The sequence below is a fragment of the Acanthochromis polyacanthus genome, chromosome 1, assembly GCF_021347895.1.
Source record: "Acanthochromis polyacanthus isolate Apoly-LR-REF ecotype Palm Island chromosome 1, KAUST_Apoly_ChrSc, whole genome shotgun sequence".
Taxonomy (NCBI): Eukaryota; Metazoa; Chordata; class Actinopteri; family Pomacentridae; genus Acanthochromis; species Acanthochromis polyacanthus.
Window position 1 is genome coordinate 55,122,780 of NC_067113.1, and position 20,096 is coordinate 55,142,875.

At 39.6% G+C, this 20,096-nt stretch overlaps 2 protein-coding genes across 2 annotated transcripts; one reads left to right on the forward strand and one right to left on the reverse strand.

Moving 5' to 3' along the window:
* Positions 1 to 469: 469 nt before the first annotated feature.
* LOC110968033 (DENN domain-containing protein 11-like) lies at positions 470 to 13,443 on the reverse strand. Its single transcript, XM_022217834.2, has 9 exons — positions 13,056 to 13,443; positions 10,527 to 10,626; positions 10,128 to 10,286; positions 5,492 to 5,648; positions 5,240 to 5,378; positions 3,980 to 4,111; positions 3,705 to 3,855; positions 2,830 to 2,898; positions 470 to 2,230 (listed from the first exon to the last, which is right to left on the reverse strand). Exons 1-9 carry the CDS (start codon positions 13,441 to 13,443, stop codon positions 2,035 to 2,037), a joined length of 1,491 nt encoding a protein of 496 aa, XP_022073526.1. The 3' UTR covers positions 470 to 2,034.
* arl1 (ADP-ribosylation factor-like 1) lies at positions 13,388 to 20,043 on the forward strand. Its single transcript, XM_022217845.2, has 7 exons — positions 13,388 to 13,512; positions 14,005 to 14,162; positions 15,861 to 15,998; positions 16,483 to 16,564; positions 16,882 to 16,993; positions 17,471 to 17,649; positions 18,745 to 20,043. Exons 2-7 carry the CDS (start codon positions 14,159 to 14,161, stop codon positions 18,773 to 18,775), a joined length of 546 nt encoding a protein of 181 aa, XP_022073537.1. The 5' UTR covers positions 13,388 to 13,512; positions 14,005 to 14,158; the 3' UTR covers positions 18,776 to 20,043.
* The last annotated feature ends 53 nt before the right edge of the window (positions 20,044 to 20,096 follow it).

Consider the following 20,096-nt stretch of genomic DNA (forward strand, 5'->3'; position numbering starts at 1 on the left):
ATATTTGTAGTTAAATGTGATCTTTGAGCATTCGCCATTCTTGTTTTTCGTCTCTGAGCACCGCGCTCCGCATCAGCTCGTGCTTCTACTGTGTGTGTGAATGTGTGAACTGATGACGTCAGGCCGGGCGTCACATAAAAACTCAGTCACAACTCCATTTATATTGCTTATAGTTTTCTCATTTTATGCGGAAATTGTGAAATCAAGAGGGACCCGCGTATTTCTCTTTTTTTTTCGTGGAAATGTGAGATTCTTGCAGGACTTATGCAGCCTTTTGGGAAATAATTGACCCCCGCATAATCAGCGGCATTTTGGTGATTAATGCGGGAATTCATGCGATCGCATAATCGCGTTTTTCTGGAGGGTCTATAAAAGAAACAAGACAGCCAGAAAACGCAGCTTGAATGCTTTTTGTTCTGTGTCCTGCTGTATGTGTAATAGTCAATAAAATACTTAAAAAGCAAAAATGTAGTGGTGAAAAGAGAAAAGAGGGTCACTGTTTATTGACTTTACAGAAATGCATTTCACAAACTAGCGACTAACTGTGACACCTGACTCTGCACCACCGTCTGCCCAGCTGTGACACGTTTGCTGCTACATGTGCTGCAGACGGTGCTTTCAATATTGCAAACAATGGTGCTGCTCTGCTGCACAAAACTACGAGATGAAACCGTTTGAATAACCCAAAATTACTTCTTCTGCATCGGTCGGACTCTCATCAGCTTTGAGGTTGATGTGGTGAAACAGCTTATTTACTCAGCCAGCATTATGGAGAAACACTTTTATCTTTTATCTGAAGCGATGCTTTTATGATTCCACTGTGAGTTTCTTTTCAGTGCTTCGAAAACTGCTGCATCTTAAAATGACGTGAGCGTGATCAAACCCAAAGTTGCTTTAAAGCCACGTAAAGCTGCAGACTTTGCTGCTTCTTTCCAATAACACAATTTCACATTGTCATATGATACAGTTATAAAAATAGCCAGTTCAAGATTTTTTCTTCATCCCTGACAGCAAAAACATCTTGTGTTTCTTCTTCGTTTGTCACTTATGCATTTCCTTTAACACACAGCATTGTTTTCCTGGAGCTAAATTATCTTTTGTGCTGTTGGGATGTGCTTGAAAAATATCCAAAGCTTAAATGTTGTAGAATTGTGTTTGTTCTGAGAACTCTTCTGCACATATTAGCTGCTAAAAAAATCAAGCTCATATCTACAAACTAAAGGAAAACACCTGAAGTTGTGAGTTCAGCGATCTCTGCGTTGAAATGAAAATGAAAAATCCTAACACTGCTTGTTTGCAAATCCACCATTTGAACTCTGTTTCCATGTGATCATGTAGAATCACCGAAAATGGAATTAATGGGCTACATCCATGATCTGTAGCATTAAATGCCTCTTTAACTGTGATGATTAGTCTCAAAGACGAAGGCAGTTTGACCAGTTACAAAAAGGAGGCCCTGATATTGACGTAGAGGCTTTGACGGTTGGATGTTTCAATCCAGCACTTGATACAAGGAGAGCAACAATGGCAGAAAATCGGGCTCCGAATCACACATAAGCTGACACACAGTACATAAAAGGAAAAAAATCTGGATTATTTACAACAAGTCCACCTCTCTTTGACTTTCATACGTTCATTTTCAATATGTTTGTTCGCTGAAATCTCCAGATCTCTCACTTCATCATCTAACAGGTGCCCCAGTGCAGATTTGCTCCTCTATTTTCTAATCAATCCGATGTTTAGAGGCTCAGTATTGAAACACTGCAGCTCTGCAAAAAGACATCCATCCATCTTAAGTGTGAGTTTATCTCCACGAGGCTCGATCAAGGAAAACTGACCACAAGAGTTGATGTGTCGTTGCTTGTGAAGGAGCAGAACCACAGAAAGAAGCACATGGAGATACAAAAGAAAAAACAACTTCAGAGGAGTTTCTGGAGGCTCAGGGAGTCTAACAGTAGTCAGTAGTGCAGCACTCAGAGTTGGTTCAAGGCGAATCAGCCCCGTTTGAAGAAAGGCAGGACGGCCGAAGGTCTCTCAGCTGCAGCACAGCTGTTCAGACACCAGTAGGGTGTCATATCCGTAGATCTCCAGCAGGTGGAGCAGGAAGAGCCTGTCTCCGTGAGGATCCAGCCCCATGGCCCTCACACTCTCCTGAGTCACCGTGGGGTCGGTGCTCCCCGCCACCTCGCTCAGGGTCTGGAAGATCCTGTTGTTCTGCTCCAGGAAAAACCTATCAGGTGGAGAAAACAGGGGAATCTGTTACCGATGGCATTAATTTTTAACATCTATTCGTTCAGGTTGCCTCTAGCAGTGGTGTTATGGAAGAAGCAGAGAATCAGCACAGATCTGTCCTTTGTGAGATGTAATAACCAGTTTTAGAGGAAGAGGACGTTGAGGGATTTTGTTCAGGCTCAATAAGTTTTGGATTTAGTTTAATCCTCTGGAGCCCACAAACTGCCAGCAGGTTTGAAAAGCATGTTACAGTGGCATGCAAAAGTTTGGGCACCCCTGATAATTTTCAAGGTTTTCCTTTATAAATCACTGGTTAGCAATTTCAGTTAAGTAGATCATATAGCAGACGAACACAGTGATATATGAGAAGTGAAATTAAGTTTATAGGATTTACAGAAGTATGCAATAATTATTTAAACAAAAGTAGGCAGGTGCATAAATTTGGGCACCCTTGTTGTATTGATTTGAATACCTTTAGAGGTGCAGGACTTTGTGTTGCAGGGGAAAATTAACCCACAGTGGGTGACAATGTGACCGGAGAAAATCATCAGCGGTTGTCATTTAACAGACTGACTAAATGCATCATTGTGTACTCACAGAATAAACAGATCCTCTTCACTGGACACACAGTCTCCATTCTCCTCCTGGGAGTACAGCAGCATCTGCCTACACAAACACAAACACACATTTAATGTCTATCTGTTGGTATGAGGTATATTTTCAGTTGTCCAGCTGAGCACATGTGCAGGCAAATACACGCCTGCACATGTGCATGCTTTGAGCATGCTTGCTAATATTAGGACTGAATCGGCCAATATGGGTTTTCAGGGTTGATACAGATGCCGATTATTAGTAAATTATGAAAGGCCGATAACAGATATGTGGATATATCATTCATAACAAGGATTACTATAACTTAATATGTACGCTAACAATAGGAGTGATGATGTGATTCTAATCTGTCCACTTTGATCGACTGGTCGAGATTCAACAGCTTGTCTCCTGCAGCTACGGATGATTTTCATCTCTGTTTTGTCAATCCTTCACTGATATTTCCCACTAAGGCTAAGCTTAGCACTTAACATAAAGTCCACCTGAGGCAGTCTCATTTGTTTCGCAGGTTTTTGCTTACAAATTAAATTTGTGGGCAAAGTTTAGGCCTGACATGAAGATCACTACTGTTAATGTGGCTAAAAATGATTCTGCAGCAATTTGCATGATTACTATTTTAAGAATCCAGGTGGAATTGCATTTTTTGGGGGGGTAAAAAGGAAAATGAAGACATTTGGAACAGAATAACTTGTGCGTACTACTGGAAATCTACTGCATCAAAGATTTCAAGGTCAGAGACTTCGCCTCCTCTTCAAAAAATTACAAAAAAAGCATAATTTTAGGAGATTTGATGATAATAGGATATGTATAAAACACCACAGTCTTTAACCAGTAGCTCAGTTGCTATCAGATTTACGTACCTTTGCTCAGTTAACTTGCGATATTTCTCCCTGTCGGCGGTGCTGAGGCGGAGCAGAGGCTTCAGACCGTCTCTGTAGGTCTTTACATTCTGATTATCTACATAAACGTCGTACAGATCCTTCTTCTCCTCAAAGATCTTCTCAGTAGTACCTAAACACACAAAAACACACAGGAGTCAATGTACAGAGGCCTGCAAAAGATGTGCATTTGAGTGACTTTTCTATTTTTAGTGTCTCTTTTCACAAATGTCAACATGTTTGGAGGATCCACGTACAGGCCACATAGGAGAGCTCGTTCTCCAGAGCGCTGATGTCGGCGACATTAACGTAGAAGAAGGGCCTGAATTCGGGCACGGCCACGCCGACCCCGGGGATGGAGATGTTGGCCAGGCAGCAGCAGCAGTACACTGCAGAGGGGGTGGAAACCAGAAACATGATGCATGATGATGATGAGTGTGGGAGAATGAGAGCGACGCAGCAGGTGATGAGTGGGTTGATGCAGCTGGAAATTAACTACAGTACGTAGACTGTGACGTACAACCCCCAGACTCATGTAATCAGTTAGCGGAAGACACTGGTTTGTGAATGCGATTTAATAGGATTTATTATCTTTTAATAGCTGCTTTGAAAGGAACATTTTGGGTTTCAGTGTCTTATCATTTGAGATTCAACACACGGGAATCTTGTCTTTTCATCTTTCTATCAGCCAGAAAGCAAATATTTTTGGAAATATCTCATATACCCTTTTTAGACATGAGATATGGAACATTGCTGGCTTCATCATTCTGTTAAAGCCAATCTAGTCATTCACCCAAGATTAGACCACATAATAATGCAACAACAGACTAAATCTAAACCAACAGCTCAAGCTATTTCTGATTTATTTAACAGTGAATCTAAAAGCTCAGGACTCAATCAGAGGACGGCTGCGAACAAAAATATTTAAAAATAATAAAATAAGGTGATAAAACAAAAGATACAACTGGATCCTAGCTGTTGTCTAATGCTGCAGCTTTTAAATAAACTCTGAGGAAACAGTTTGAAGCAGCTCCTATTGACATCTTGTAGTGGAAAAAAAACTAATTACATTAATCTTTTTATTTACCATATATTCATTTATTATTTTATCTATTTATTCATTAATTTAAGCTGTAAATTTTGATTTTCATTGTAGTTAAGGGTTTTATTGTGCTGCATTTCATTTTGTAGGCTAATAGATAGAGCAAAGTGAGTCAGAAAGTTGTGATGTTGGTATACAAACTATCTATTTAGCATCTCTGTGTTGTTTTTGGATTAATACTGGTGCGGAAATGTAATCACTTTACACCACTTAAAGCGCTTGTGCTGTGTTTTAAGTGATACAGAAATACTACTAAGTCCGATTTAGTAATATTGTCGGCCTGACTTTTACAGAAAAACGGCCAGGATGTGTATTCAGACTTGAAACCGACACTTTCAGTTGCTGTCAGATTACCAGAACAAGGTGCATGTCTGAAATGGAAAAATCTTTGTGAACCAGTCCAGATGTTCCTCACCTCTGTAGCAGACCACACCCACGGGTGGAGGAGAGAAGATGAGGATGCGTCTGCGGAGGAGAGCCAGTTTCCACAACACCATGATCTGCTCGCCGAAGAACCGGATGAACTGGGACATGCAACCGGCTGGGTGGGTGATCTGCATCCAAACACAGAGACGTGTGATGTTACGGCACAAGAAAACATAAAAAAAGAGCCACAGTTATCCTCATTTACACACTCGGAGGATAAAAGTGGAAAGGTGTCTCCAACCTTCATCTCAGGGTGCATGCTGTGGTTGATTGCGGCTCCCCAGGCGTTGGCCGGACACGCAGTGACCACAGCATCTCCACCAGGGGGCAGCAGCGCTCTCTTGTCCTCGTAGAAGGCCTCCAAGGGAGAGTAGTGGCCTGGAGACTGGAGCTGGAGCCTGGAGAAGGTGGAAAATGACAACCAAGGAGCTATTTAAGGTAGAAATTCAAACCTAAAGTGTAAAGATTTAGAAACAACATTAAAGAACCACCAGCCGGCCAACAAATCTGCACGCTGTCACTGCTTAGCAAGCTTGCTTAAACACATGTAAATATAAAACACTCTGCAAATAAATGTACAGCTGGTGCTCAGTCCAGCAGATTAGTTTCACTCTGTGCAGGGCAACATCTGAAATACTGTATATGCATGCACTTCCTAAAATAAATCATCAAAATAATAGTATTTTTTGTTTAAAGACCCTTTCTGATTTCAAAATGTAGCTAATAAAATGGGGAGCACATGGGGTTACCAGCCACTAATTTGTGCAGATACTGTATTGTGCATCAAATGAAGCTCTTTGTTATACAAATGAATTAGTCTGTGGCCTGGAAACCATCATCAACACACTGCCACCCATATGCAGCGGACTGGAAAAAATATTCTACTGACCCAGACTAAAATTAAAACTGCGTGATTTATTCTTATTTAAAATAGATGCAAAGGTCTGATTAGTGCTGCAGTTAACTCTCACACTGATTAATGATCCATCTGATTATTGTATTAATCTTTATGTTTACTTCTTTGAAGGAGTTTTTTTGTACTATATTGTAGCTTTTCAGTCATAAAACAAACTTCTACACATAAGAAAACAGATACAGACTATTAGACTGTTTTTACTATTATTATTCACTGAAAGTTGTATCTGATATTTGGAACTAAACCTGACTGATATATTGGTCGGTCGATATTATTGGTTGATATTGGCTCATAACTAAGATTTCAGTATTGGCATATATGTGAAAATTTGATTTAAATGGTGTAATTCATAAACAGTGTCGTCTCATCATTTTCTTAATGAATCAGCTTGACTCTAACATACTAGATGTATTTATACGTATGTTTACAAATATATATAATGAATAAAAGCCAACATATATGAAGTTTTTACTTCCTAAAAACAGGTACACTAACAGCATCAGCGCCTAAAATCCAGTATTTTCTGTAAAAATTGAAACTTTGGTTTTAAATGAAACAAACTCTAACATGACTCTTCATTAAAAATTCTCTAATTAATTTATGTTTAACACACATTAAATTAAAAGGGAACTTTCAATATTTATCCTTTAGCGTCGACTGGCTATTCATCCTGACATGAAACCAATCAGATTGCAGAATGTTTGTGGATTTTTGTATTAAATTGCATTCATGTAATTGCAATTGATACTATAAATATTACAATAAATGAATATGTATACATATAATAAATATGATGATGAATGTTTTTTATTACATTAAAAATAACTTAATTAAAATATATCATATATAAAGTAATGTTTTGTGTAAACAGATAAACATAAATAGTAGGGATGTTCAATTTTGGCTTTTTTGCCAATAACCGATATGCTGATGTTCTCCAACTGTCAATTTCCGATTCCGATATCAACCGATACCAATACAGATATATGTGGGCTTGGAAATAATTCCAAACCACAGACATGTGGTTTAGACAGGCCCAGAAAGCTCGTTAATGCAGCCACACTTGTTTAGACGCTTCACAACGCAGTTTGATGATGTGATCATTTGTGCGCTTGTAAATACTGGCAAAATCCAGGCATTATTTTATCGGTTTTCATGATAGGAAACAAAAAAAACAATAACGGCATTGACCGCTATTACATTTTTCTGCCAATATTATCGGACATCCCTAATAAATAGTATAAACTATATTTAAAATGTGCTACTCTGGCACAATTGTTGAAAAACAACATACCAATAATTGCAAAAACGCAGAATATCAGATCCAATAATCAACCAGACCAGTAATCAGTTGACCTTTATCCTGAAATCAATGCTAGCAACAGAAATATGCATCCTGACTTCAATACCCAACTGCTGTAAAAAGAAGTTTTTATATGATAAGTTGTACATTTTTAAAAGCTACTTAGTATGTGTCCTTGTTTACTTTCATTCATGAGGCCTTGGCCACTTTTAGAATTAGAATTCTGACCGCATTTTGCAATATAATATATTCAAGTCTAACATTAATAAACAGCATTAAACTCTGAGTCCTTGAAGTGTTTCCCAGCTGTCAACTTAATAAGGCAAAAATGGATTAAATATATCTAACAACTTCTAAATGCCTCATTTTTCTCCCCCATTTGTTCGCTTGCTATTTGTTCAGTTAGACTGGAATATAGGGAACCATAGATTTTTAATTTCAAAGAATTCATATTCATCTATTTTTTTCTGACAAACAGTTCAAATACGAAAAGATTTTTTATCTACAAAGAAATAAGACAAAGAAAAGCAGCAAATCTCCAATTTAGAAACCAGAACCAGCAAACATTTGACATTTTTGGCTGATAAATAATTCAAATGCATTGATTGTGGGTTCATTTTCTGTTAGTCAATGAATCAATCGGCGGTTTCAGCGATAAATCTCATCACTGTGTCTTAAAAGGTGAATTCATCAAGCAGGTTACAGACTGTAATCACAGATTTGCATATGAAGCTGCACATGATAAAAAGGTTTGTGGGTGGAATGTGCATCTGTTCGAGTATAAAGTTCAAGGTAGGATTTCTAGTTGCTCTGGATACGGTGCGGGCTTGATAAAGATTTATCACATTTAAGCTGTTTTTCATGAAGTTTTAGGCTGCAATTATGCTCAGCTTAGAAACATTCCTCATTTATCATCGCTTTCTAAAATTTCCCTGCAAAACTAATAAGGAGAAAACACAAAACAGAGGGAGAGAAAAAAAGCAGGAAGCGTCCATAAATTGCTAAATATCTTAATGACCTCGTGGCCGACAGCGAGGCCTTTACATAAGGAACAGAAGACTACGGAGGCAGTCAGCAGATGGGGAATCTGGAGCGAGCTACGTGGGGAATGATGAGTAAGAAGCATGACCGCTGCATGACTGGAGGCCAGCGGAGGCCAGAGGGTGGAAACTGAGGAGGGAAAGCTGGGAAAAAGAGAAAGCTGTGTTCAAAGATCTGCCGAGGAGGAAGTGTGACGAGGATCAGGATGAAACACTGAAAGCGTCTACACCAGAACTAATGTTAGTGGTGCATAAAGAACATGGAAGTGTGGCGTTGTAGGAAGGAAAAGAAGGAAAGAGAGAAAGCTAACTTAACTATTTAAAGCCTTTTAATTAGTCCCACACCATAACAAAGACCGGTCAATATATAGAACATATGTGAATGACCATTTTTATATAGTTTCCATGCTGTGATTCTATGCACAGTTGCTTGTACAATTTAAATTTATTCACCACTTTTATTTGTGACTTGAAACTAAAACTGTTGCTATCCAGTGTTGGGAAGACATTTTTAACACCTAAAGCTGTTTCTAGTGTCCTCAAAAGAGATTTTAGCTAAAGGAAAATCTTACAGCACTGAAATGACAAGAAATGGGAGAAAATATATATGTACATGTACATAGCTGTTTAAAATTGGAGTCTATTTTTCAGTATGACTGAATGGGTTCAGTCACTGCATTTTATAAAAACTCTAATTTTAAAGTCTGCTTTTATACAAGATAAGTAGAAAGTTTCTAGCAAATAGATAGTTACTTGCTAAACACATCCTGCCTAGTACATGTCATTTGATAACTTGATCTATAAATTGTTTATGCATTTTGCTTAAGTTGACATTTTGATTTAAAAAAATAATCATTTATGAGATTACAGTCCCAGTAAAGTTTACTGTAAGTTTCGACCATAAGGTTTGTTCCTAAACTGTAAAATATACTACTTTCAATACATTTCTTGGTTCCAAAAGTTTGGTGAAAAGATGGAAAATTGTAACACAACGCATACATATATATATATATATATATATATATATATATATATATATATATATATATATATATATATATATATATATATATATATATATATATGCACATGAAATTGTAGGTAGTTCTGTGTTGGCCAGCAGAGAGCACTGCAGGGGCTTAGCTAGTAAAGGGGCACCATGACAAAGTCTGCTGTGATGCTTAATGACCTCCAGTGCACGTCAGGCTCAATTAGGACTTTGTTCATAAATTCCAGTGGCATATATAATTACATAATGTCCATATAAGCAGCCTGTATTATGTGTCTACAGCTGTGCTAGCAATATGAGCACATAAACAATAAATAGTGAGCTAAACATGTATGATTAAACCATGGATTATTGTGATATTTCCGTACATAGTAAGTAGAGTATTCAAACGTGTGTGAAAGTGAGTGTAAACAGAACTGGGTTTAGTTCTTGTCAATATTAGTCGGTTGAAAATATCCTTTATTGGTTGGCTCCTGTCCCAGTATATATAAACAAACGGCTGATCTATCATTATGGGAAGTTTTTTACTCCCTAAAATCAAATTGGCCCCAGAAATCCAGTATTATTTGGACTCTAATAAGCAGACCAGTGTGTTGTAGTAACCCTTACCTGACCTGGTGCTCCAGGAAGCTCATGTATCTGTAGAGCAGAGTGTAGGAAGGTGACAGGATCCCTACCGACTTCATCCTCGCCCCCCTCTCCACCGTACTCTCCACGGCCATGTTGGCGAAGCAGGCCAGGCCAAAGTAGGAGCCCTTACGGAAGTATCTGAGGAAGGAGGGAGGGAGACAGATGAGGCCATGAGTCATGAAAAGCAAAGGCACTGCCAGATGGCTGGGCTTTTTTTTCTCTCACTAGGCAACACTTTCTTTCACTGTGTCCTGCCAGGACGAGGACATGGGGACGCATCCTAACACTGGAAACTAGCCTCCTGTGCTCTGTTGCTCGGTTGCGTCCTTTGGATGGTAAAGCAGCTGAAGAACTTGCTGAAATTGAGCACAAACTTACATAAAGTCTGTGGTGACCCGGTGGGAGCCGCTGGCAATGGCTTTGAACTCGACTCCCTCCAGATCCATGTCTTTTGGCAGACACCACTCCAGCATGTTTCCTACCAAACAGCAGAGACGATAATAAAACACAGACGAGCAGACAAACACTGCTACAGGACCAGACAGTCATTTCACGAAACAACAACTCCTCTGAATTCATTATGCGCCGGGTGAACGTTGGAGCGACAGCTGAGCAAATATTCTCTGATAGGAGCAGAAAAAACAGAGACGGTGACTCAGACGGTGTAGCTTCCAGCCTTATCATCAGATACGAGCATCAGTCAGTCGAGTTTCTGCAGAAATACGAGTCGATCGGGCGTCAAATTGAAGCTGCAGGTTTGGATGGAGATTATAAGACACCTGCAGCTGCACACCAAAGATGCTTTATTGCCACTTTGACAGCTGGTACTGACTTAAAGTGTTTAACTTCGAGTGTCCTGCAGAGCTAAGTGGCTGTTAAAGTGATTTCATGTCTTATAAAAGGCTCACTGCTGGGGGGAAAATGTCAATGTGTAATTTTTTAAAAGAAAATCAGGCTGCTTTCTTTTGATTTCTAGAAAATTTGTGGGGAATTATCCTGAAATCTGAATTATGTCTCAGCATTATGTGAAGGAATTTCTGCTACAGCTGCTGTGGACTGTGGAGATCTGAGCTGTAACATAAGAGGAGCACGCAAATAAGAGCAGACACTGTTCACCTGTATGATAACATAATCTGAGCTTCTGCTCTCCTGCTTCCACCTGCTCACAGAAAATGCCGTCACTCACTCTGCCGGCCTGATAAACCACTACTATATGGATGGAAAATGGCAAATAATCCGAATTTGATGCTAATAAATCATCTAGTTGTGAAGTAGGCCTGCTGAATCTCCACTTTTCGTGTAACTTTTTAAGTCTAGGAACTATTTCCTTCACACACTCCTTTATAATTAACATCTGAGTGACATTTAAGTGTGCAAATTATTGATATTTCCATGTGTCTGTTAAAGGGACTTTGTGCAATTTGTGTTTTATCTCAGTTTTTATTAAATTTATGCTAAATAAAAGCACATTGTCTCATATGTACAATAGCACTATGTGTCTAATGTAGTGTACTGCAAATAAAAATGCATGATAGAGCTGCGCAATATCTAATTTCATCAACAACACCGCAATGCGCTCATGTGCAACAGTCAAACTGCAGGTTGTGTAATGTGAAGTGAGGCAAACACATCAAGCTTGATATAAGAAGAAAACTTACATGGTATTCATTTCCACAGCTAAACTACAAAAGAAATGTTTTTGCTCAAATATACTCCAATTTTGAGCTTTTTTTTTTTAAACTTCATTCACGGAAATTTCTAAGAATGCAGGATCCACATGTGTGATGAACAGGAGAGAACACAAAAAGAAAGATTTGGTTGCATAAATAAATGCAGTGCCAATGGTATGGAAATATTTCAGCTATAGAATTGACCAGAAACACGTAATCTGTCTGTTTCAAGCATTTAAATCAGCACTACAAAATTCTGCAAATCCAAATCTGAAAGCCATCCAAAGCAAAAAAAAAATATTTTGGATGACTTTGCCGGTGTTACACGAAATGAAAAAGGTTCCATTCGCTTTTTTCAGCTTGTTTTTCACTGATTTAAAAAAAAATATTATAGATTATGCAGATGCATTCCCTTATAACATCCCTCCAATCATTTTGGAATGACTATTTATTTCCAGACAAGCTTGTTCAGGTAAAAACCCCTGCATTTTTTCAGTGTATATCACAGTTTATCAAATATTGTGCAGCACTAATGCATTATAGTAGTGTATATTATTGTGGTTTAACCTACGAAACCTGGTTATGGTAATAAGAAAATGGGTGGTATGGTCTCATTAGTGGACAGGGCAACAGTATTGACTGTACAGACGAGGAATTGATCTCACTGGTCTTCATACTGAAGCATTTCCTGCAGAAGCTGCTCTGTGACCTGGTGGCACTCATTAGATATTGATATATGTTTAAAATTCTGATCATTTTAACCCATTGTCCTGGTCTCATGCTGCAAAATCATAAAGCGCCTCTGCAGCTCCACCCTGATTTCAATATGTTATGTTCATATCAGTTTCTCTCCATCATCTTGAGACCTAAAATCCTCCACCAGCCCTCCAACCAGCTGGCTCACCCTGTCTCCAACATGTCCCTCATTAAAAATGCATGGGCCTCCTCTGCACAGACCTCCCGCTGATTGATCTCCATCACATCCTGACATTTTATCAGGTGTGTCCAGGCTGCAGATAGCTTTTAATGATGTCTCTAAACTTATGGCCAGGTCAGAGAAGCCACACCTGTAGGAGAACAGGGCGTCTGACACATCAGCTGTTTGCATTTGGCACGACAGGAGTCAGGTGTTTAGTTTTGTTTTTCATTTCCAGATTAGAAACATTAAATCACCCCCTTTTTCTATGAAGCTTTTGTGTTTTCTTCAATGTAGCAACCACATTTTACACAGTTTTACCTGATCTGGTGTTAAATGTCACCACAAAGACCGACACAATCTGGTCCTTTTCCTCCCAATTCACCATCCTCTCCTCCAGCGACACCTCCCTCGGTCCTACATCCGAGAGATGCTCCTCCTCGGCGGGTACCAGCGCTCCATCCGAGCCCGCCGGAGCGCTGGAGGTCGCGGGCGGGGCGCCGCAGCCGTCTGAAGCAGCCCTGATGGGAGTGGGACCCCCCGGTCCGCTGCTCCACCCAGAGCATCCTGATAAGGCACGGCTGTTGGAGGGGCTCGACAGTCGGTCCTTAGCGTGAGGAGCCGTAGGAGCTGCACCGCCGCCGGGCTTTTCCGCGGACGGAACCTCCTCCCAGTCCAGGAGAGGGGCTCGGTCCGACCGCTCCACCATCCTGTCGGCGGTCCCGCCTCGTCAGTCTCACCACGGCTCGTAAATGATGGCTCAGCCGACGGGCACCAGGTCCATTCGCGGATAAACACACCTCAGTGGGATCCCCGCATCCTGAACTTTCCCTCAACTGCTCACAGCCGTCGCATTATGTTGTAAAATTACGATTACGTGCAGCAGCTTTAAACGCGGGGCTTTAAATTCTTTTCTGGTCTCCGAGGATCATGAATTTGATGCTGTTGAGAGAGAGGGCAACTCCTTCGTCTGATGCAAGTTACATTCACAAACGTTCGCACTTTATTGTCACAGTCCCTTGTCTCAGAGCAGCTCTTGAACGTTTCTGAACGCGACGCCGTTTTGAGTTCTTGAATGCAGCCTGCAGCACATCGTCGGAGTGAAGCTTTTTTACCTCCTTCGCACTTTCGACGCAAAGATTTACATTTTTATAAAGAGGCGCACTGACAATTTCAAAAATAAAAACATCTTTAAAACTATTAATATTCATATTTATCACTAATAATTATTCAAATGTATTTTATTTGCTTATTTATAATTATTTTACAGTTACTGGTGGCATTTGTTTGTGATGAATCTTGCGAAACGAAATCCAGGCCACAGTTGGTGACATCGACCAGCGACACGTCAACCAGACGGAAGAGGCTTTCAGTCCAACCATCCTGTCGCTGCTTTGGTAAAATTGGGACTATATCTTATCAAAATGGGTGAGTATTTGAATTTTTTGTCAATTAAATATTCATTTTTACTTTATTTACATGTGACGTCCTGTTTAGACGCCCGTATATCCCCATTTCGTTGCTGCTTGTTCCATTTAAAGCACAGTGCGACTGTAGCCAGCTAGCTTGTTAGCTGACGTTAGCTATTTACAGTCATTAATGTGCTTTTCACTCATCATATTTTAGTACTTCCAAACTCTTCCAAGCATTGCTGTTAATTAATAATTTCACACTGGTAACGGTGATAAAGCACAACAGCCTGCAGTCCTCAGATAGCACCAGCATGCCTTAGAGTCAGCTAATGTTGCTAAGCTAACTTCAGCTAGCTTTCTCAACCATCTGACTGATGCTGACAGTAAATGAGGCCACCAAACAGGAAAAGTCATTTTTTTCCAGTGCTGAAACCATATTCACCACATGTACTCTCGTTTTTCTCACTTCTGTTTTTTAAGTGTCTCTACAGTGCCTTTACTAGTTTGATAGTCTTTGTCGTTTAGCATTTGAATTATTTTATGTCAAAAAGATATATAATACCACTGATGAAACCAAGGTGATAAATTATTTAAAAAAAATACATTTTCTATCCACAAGGCTTGTGCTACATTGAAGATACTGAAGTTATTGACAAAAAATACAGGAATGTTCACCAGATGACTTGAATAACTAAATGAAAATCCTAGAATGATTTGGGTGATTTTACCACGTTTCATAGGGTAATAAATGATAATAGATTGTCATTATGCATTGGAACTGAGCAACATTGGAGTTTAGTTTTTCTGTTGCATATTGTGATATTAAAGATGACTCTAATAATTCTATTTGGATAGAGTCATTCATTCTGTAACGACTGGGATGAATTTATAAGAGTGTGTATCTGCATAAAAAGTTTAAAAAGCTGAAAAAGTAGTTTGGAAGCTGTCTAATTTGGTGTAGAAATGGCAAACAGATCCAAAATAGCTTTTCACTTTGGATGACATTCAGATCAGACTTCACATTTGTCACACAGAGCTTTATGGGGCTGATTTAAATAGTCAAAGAAATATCCTTGTGTAGTGGCAGCAAATGCAAAACACTCCCGGCAAAGTGCTTGTTTTTTATGAGCATCATCTTTTCTGTAGATAAAATATTTTCAGATTTCCGATATTCTTTTTGCAACCAAACCTTCCTGTTTTCAGTGTCTTTCTCTGTGCATCTGTGTTGGTGAAACACATGCAAAGGCATTCAAAATATTTTTCTGCTTCGGATGACATTCAAATCTGGTTTTGCACTCGTTAAGCTTTATGGTGCTCATTTAAATGGTTACAGCTTTTATTGCGGTGCCAGAGGGAACATTTACAAGACACTGTTAAAATATTTTCCTACAACTGATGTCACATTTCTTTATGCAACCAAACCTTCCATTTTTGTGTGCTGCTCTTTGCTGATTTTGCTTTGCTCATGTGGAAGCTGCATATAAACAAGCTGTGTCAAAGAAAAGGGATCCAAGAGAACAACCTTCTTGTAGATCAGTCCTGGAAATTAAGTAGCACTTGAGTTTTCTTTTTGTACCAAGCAGCAAAAAAATTGTAATATGATGTGTTTGAGTTAATTTGTCTCACTTCACATCACACCCTTACGCATATGTCGATACTGAAATAATATATGATGAAGCACTAATTTCTTCCCCTATGTGTTTCTTTCTTCCAGGTGGTTTGTTCTCTAGTCTCTTCTCGGGCCTGTTCGGCACCAGGGAAATGAGGATTTTAATCCTGGGTTTGGATGGTGCAGGAAAAACCACTATTCTGTACAGGCTTCAGGTTGGAGAGGTGGTCACCACAATTCCCAGTATGTACCAGTTTCCTCTGATTTTTTAAAATTTTATTCTTATGCAGTCTATGCTAGGATTTAAAACAGTTCAACTCTCTGTTAATCTGATGCACTATTTTTAAATTGAGTCTTAGAACAGCCTATTTATATTCTGTGATTAGATTATGTATGGTATCAACCAATAAGCCTGGAGGCACAATTCATTCTGGCCAACATTCCTCTTTGACACAGTCTTTAGAGAACCTAAGCCGGTAGGAAAAACAAGTTTCACTGGTTTGAAAAAAAAACTCTTCATTAAAATTTTGCATTATTTATTCCTCCCACTGCCTCATTCTTATTGTTCATAGCTTGAAAGTAGAAATGCAATCCAGAAAACCGGCAGTCTGTTTGCGAGTCACAATTGCAGCATTCTGCAGAACAACCACTGTGCATCCAGATAAGATGATGCTAATAATACGCCTCGTGTTCTCTACCCTCACCGTTTGGATTCTTCTCTCTACAGCAATCGGCTTCAACGTCGAGACAGTCACTTACAAAAACCTGAAGTTCCAGGTGTGGGATCTTGGAGGACAGACAAGTATCAGGTAGGTGTGGATGACAGATGGCGACCGTGCTGCCGAGCTTCCAGGTGTACAAATGTGAAATTCATGGCTGTGGAACAAGAACACAGCTCCAAAAAAAGCAGTTTGGACACTGGATATTAATAGAGAAAACCAGTGTTTCTGTGTTGGATTTGACATATTTTGAGCCATTTTGATGAGATTCCTCATCATCATTCACTTTTCTCACATTATTTTAACTTTCTTCACTTCACATTTTAAATGTCTCTTTTCTTGCTTTGTTTTACTGTACAACCATGTCTTATTTGCCTCCTGATGGAGCTGATCTCCCTGCTTTACAGGCCCTACTGGCGGTGTTACTACTCGAACACAGACGCCGTCATCTACGTCGTTGACAGCAGCGACCGCGACAGGATGGGCATCTCCAAGTCAGAGCTGGTGGCCATGTTGGAGGTAAGTGTGACCTTTCTCAGCTAGGCTTTTAGGTCAGGTCTTTGAAAACACCATGCTGTCTTGATATTCGTTTGTCGAGCACCTGTGTATAAAAGATGGATGCAAGCACTCCAAATTAGTCAAATTTTGAGGTCAGCTCAACTAATCGGATTGTTTTGATTGGGTTAGTTGAATCTTGACCTCAAAATTCAATATGAAAAGTTGTCACATGCACATTCAGCCTTCCAAGTTTTTAAAACTGACCACCTGAAATGACCTTTAACATTGACCACTTCACACTGCATCAGCTCAGAGAAAGCAAAACATCTTAAAGCTTTAACATCTGTGGTATTTAAATGCAGTTAAATACAATTATTACTCATATCATTGACCTCGATAAGAGATATGTCAGGCAGCTGCTTGGCTTTACTCACTGGCTACTTGGAAATTAGTGCTGTAAATGTCATTTTCTCATGATTTAATTTGTGTCACATCCAGGAAGAAGAGCTGAAGAAGGCAATCCTTGTGGTGTTTGCGAACAAACAGGACATGGACCAGGCAATGACACCCACTGAAGTCGCCAACGCTTTGGGCCTTCCTGCCCTCAAAGATAGAAAATGGCAGATCTTCAAGACTTCGGCTTTGAAAGGCACAGGCCTGGACGAAGCCATGGAGTGGTAGGTTACACTGTACTTACTGTGTACAGAAAAAGACAAAGTGAAGCGCTAATTAAGAAACCCATAGATTACCAACATGCTTTGTATAGGGCTCATAGAAGTAAGTTTTCCCCCCTTTTGTTTTTTAACACTAAATTGTTGTCAAAATATTTTGCTGTTTTAGACAAGAATTTGCTTAAACAGCCTTTGATGTCAAGATGAAAACAGATTCCTACAAAGTAGCAGCACGTACACCACCAGTCAAAAGTTTGGACACACCTTCTCATTCAGTGCTTTTTATTTATTTGTATTATTTTCTACATTGTAGCTTAATACTGGACATTAACACTTTGTTTACAACATAATTCCATATGTATTTTTTGTAGTTTTGATGTTTAGTATTAATCTACAATGTATGATTAAATAGAAACCATTGAATGAGAAGGTGTGTCCAAACTTTTGACTGGTACTGTTCGTATTTGTGTCCTTGAAGTCCATGTTAAGTTGATGCACATTTGGCTGCAGTTACTGCTTTCAGTGAATGATCAGCTTTTTTCAGGTCTGGGCTTTGACTTGTCCACTCCAGAACATTCACCTTGTTGTCTTTAAACCATTTCTTTGAGGCTTTGGCTGCTTATTTCAGGGCATTGTCTTCTTTGAAAACAAATTCTCCCCCAAGTCACAGTTCTTCTTCAGACTACATCAGGTTATCATGCACTATTTCTCTATCCTTTGCTGCATTTATTTCCTGTACAAGCTTTCCAGCGCCCAGTGATGATGATGTCACCACCATGCTTTACAGTGCTGATGGTGGCTGCATCTTGTCTTGCGGCCAAAAAGCTGTAAGACTAGATTAGATTTGGTCCCTTCCAACCATAGAAACTTCTTACAATTGACATTTTAGAGTCTCTCACATGCCATCTGATGATCTCTAGTCAAGATTTTCTACCATTAAGCTTTGACTGGTGAAGAACCCAGGCAGCAGTTTAGCCTCTGTATCTATTCTCACTTTGACATGAAAGAAGATACTTTAGAATAGCACTGTACACATTGCACAACATGTTATCTCTTCTCTGTGTTTACTGAAGCGCAACCGTATTTGCTCTGTGCTCGCAGGTTGGTGGATTCATTGAAGAGTCGGCAGTAAAGGCTGCCACCCCTTCTGTACATACTCCTCACCTTTGGCCCTTCTGTATGAAGCCTTGTGACTGACCCCTTCTCCCATTCCTCACTTTCTTTGGACTGGTGATTGCACTCCTATTCTCTCCTCTGTCCTTTTCCCCACCCGAAGCCTTGGCCAAATCCTCCCAATGCCTAACGCCTTTCAAGCCTGGGACTGACAAGTGAAGGCTGCAGTAACGTCTGGACCGGACACGTGAAGTTTCTGGAGAACCTCAAGGCCGAAGGGCAGCACTTCGATCGTGGTGTCTACATTTTCTTAAGGTTCAGAAATGCATCCGAGTGTCAGTCGGTAACACCTGTGTGAATTGTTGCTATTTTTATTATTCCGTTTGCAGTAGCTTTGACACTATAAGAAATTACTGCGGGTTAAGAGGAGATTCTGTGACATTTCTGCATCAGTTAACTTCTGCCGGAGAGACTCAGTAAGTCGTATGTACAAACAGTGAATAGATGCAACATAGAACCACAACTAGGCAGCGTTTTGACATCAAAGCACAAATATCACTGATTTGACAGGACAGATCTGAGACTTTAGGGCTACACTATGGGGCAAGGTAAACATAGCCGGGCTTTCTTTGCGTTAGCTGGCTTGACAAAACCTAAAACGTGGTTAGCAACTTCCTGTTAACCAGGCTCTGTTTCTGCACAAAATGGAGAAATCTTGTTCTGCCTATCTGAGAAGAACAGGTTGTTATGATGAAGAATGTAAAAATAAAACAGGGAATTGGTGAAAGAATGGTGCTTCTGCTTCTTACAGCTGATTTAAAATCCCAAATAGAGCAGAATCTCCTCCCGCCTGAGTTAGCTGTGTGGTATAAGTTACCATGGTGATCTAGGAGGTTAAGAGAGCTAAACTAATCCGACATACCTCTGCAGGCTTCTGATTTCCTTCACTAGATCCCAAACTCAAAAGAAAACAATTTCTCTGCATCTACTGTCCTCTAGCCAAGTGTTACTGCAGCCTTTGCTGTTTTTGTACTATATAGTCTTGCAGATGCAACATCATGGATTTCTATTTGTTTTTTTTCTTGCTGTTGATTTGTGTTTTTAAATAATTCAGAGGTTAAAACCTTTTTTCCCACCCCTCCAACTGAAATCCTTGGCTGCAGCTTTGGCATATTATTCATTTAGTTACTGAACACTAATTATATGCTCAAAGTTTTCTGGTTGCATATTTATATCTGCTTGTACAGTGAAAATGATTCTCAGTAAAGATTGCTATCAGTCATTGTACCAACGTTCAGACTTTCTTTTTTTATAGCTTAAAACGGCGACATCGGATCAAG

Bases quoted from the DNA above. Each gene is read 5' to 3' on its own strand.
- LOC110968033 (XM_022217834.2), bottom strand. From the start codon at position 13,443: ATGGTGGAGCGGTCGGACCGAGCCCCTCTCCTGGACTGGGAGGAGGTT. The intron at 5,649-10,127 runs GTAAGGGTTACT...CACCTTCTCCAG, and splicing joins TTCCTGGAGCACCAGGTCAG to GCTCCAGCTCCAGTCTCCAG. The intron at 5,379-5,491 runs GTTGGAGACACC...GTTTGGATGCAG, and splicing joins GCATGCACCCTGAGATGAAG to ATCACCCACCCAGCCGGTTG.
- arl1 (XM_022217845.2), top strand. The intron at 16,994-17,470 runs GTAAGTGTGACC...TGTCACATCCAG, and splicing joins AGCTGGTGGCCATGTTGGAG to GAAGAAGAGCTGAAGAAGGC. The intron at 17,650-18,744 runs GTAGGTTACACT...CTGTGCTCGCAG, and splicing joins CTGGACGAAGCCATGGAGTG to GTTGGTGGATTCATTGAAGA.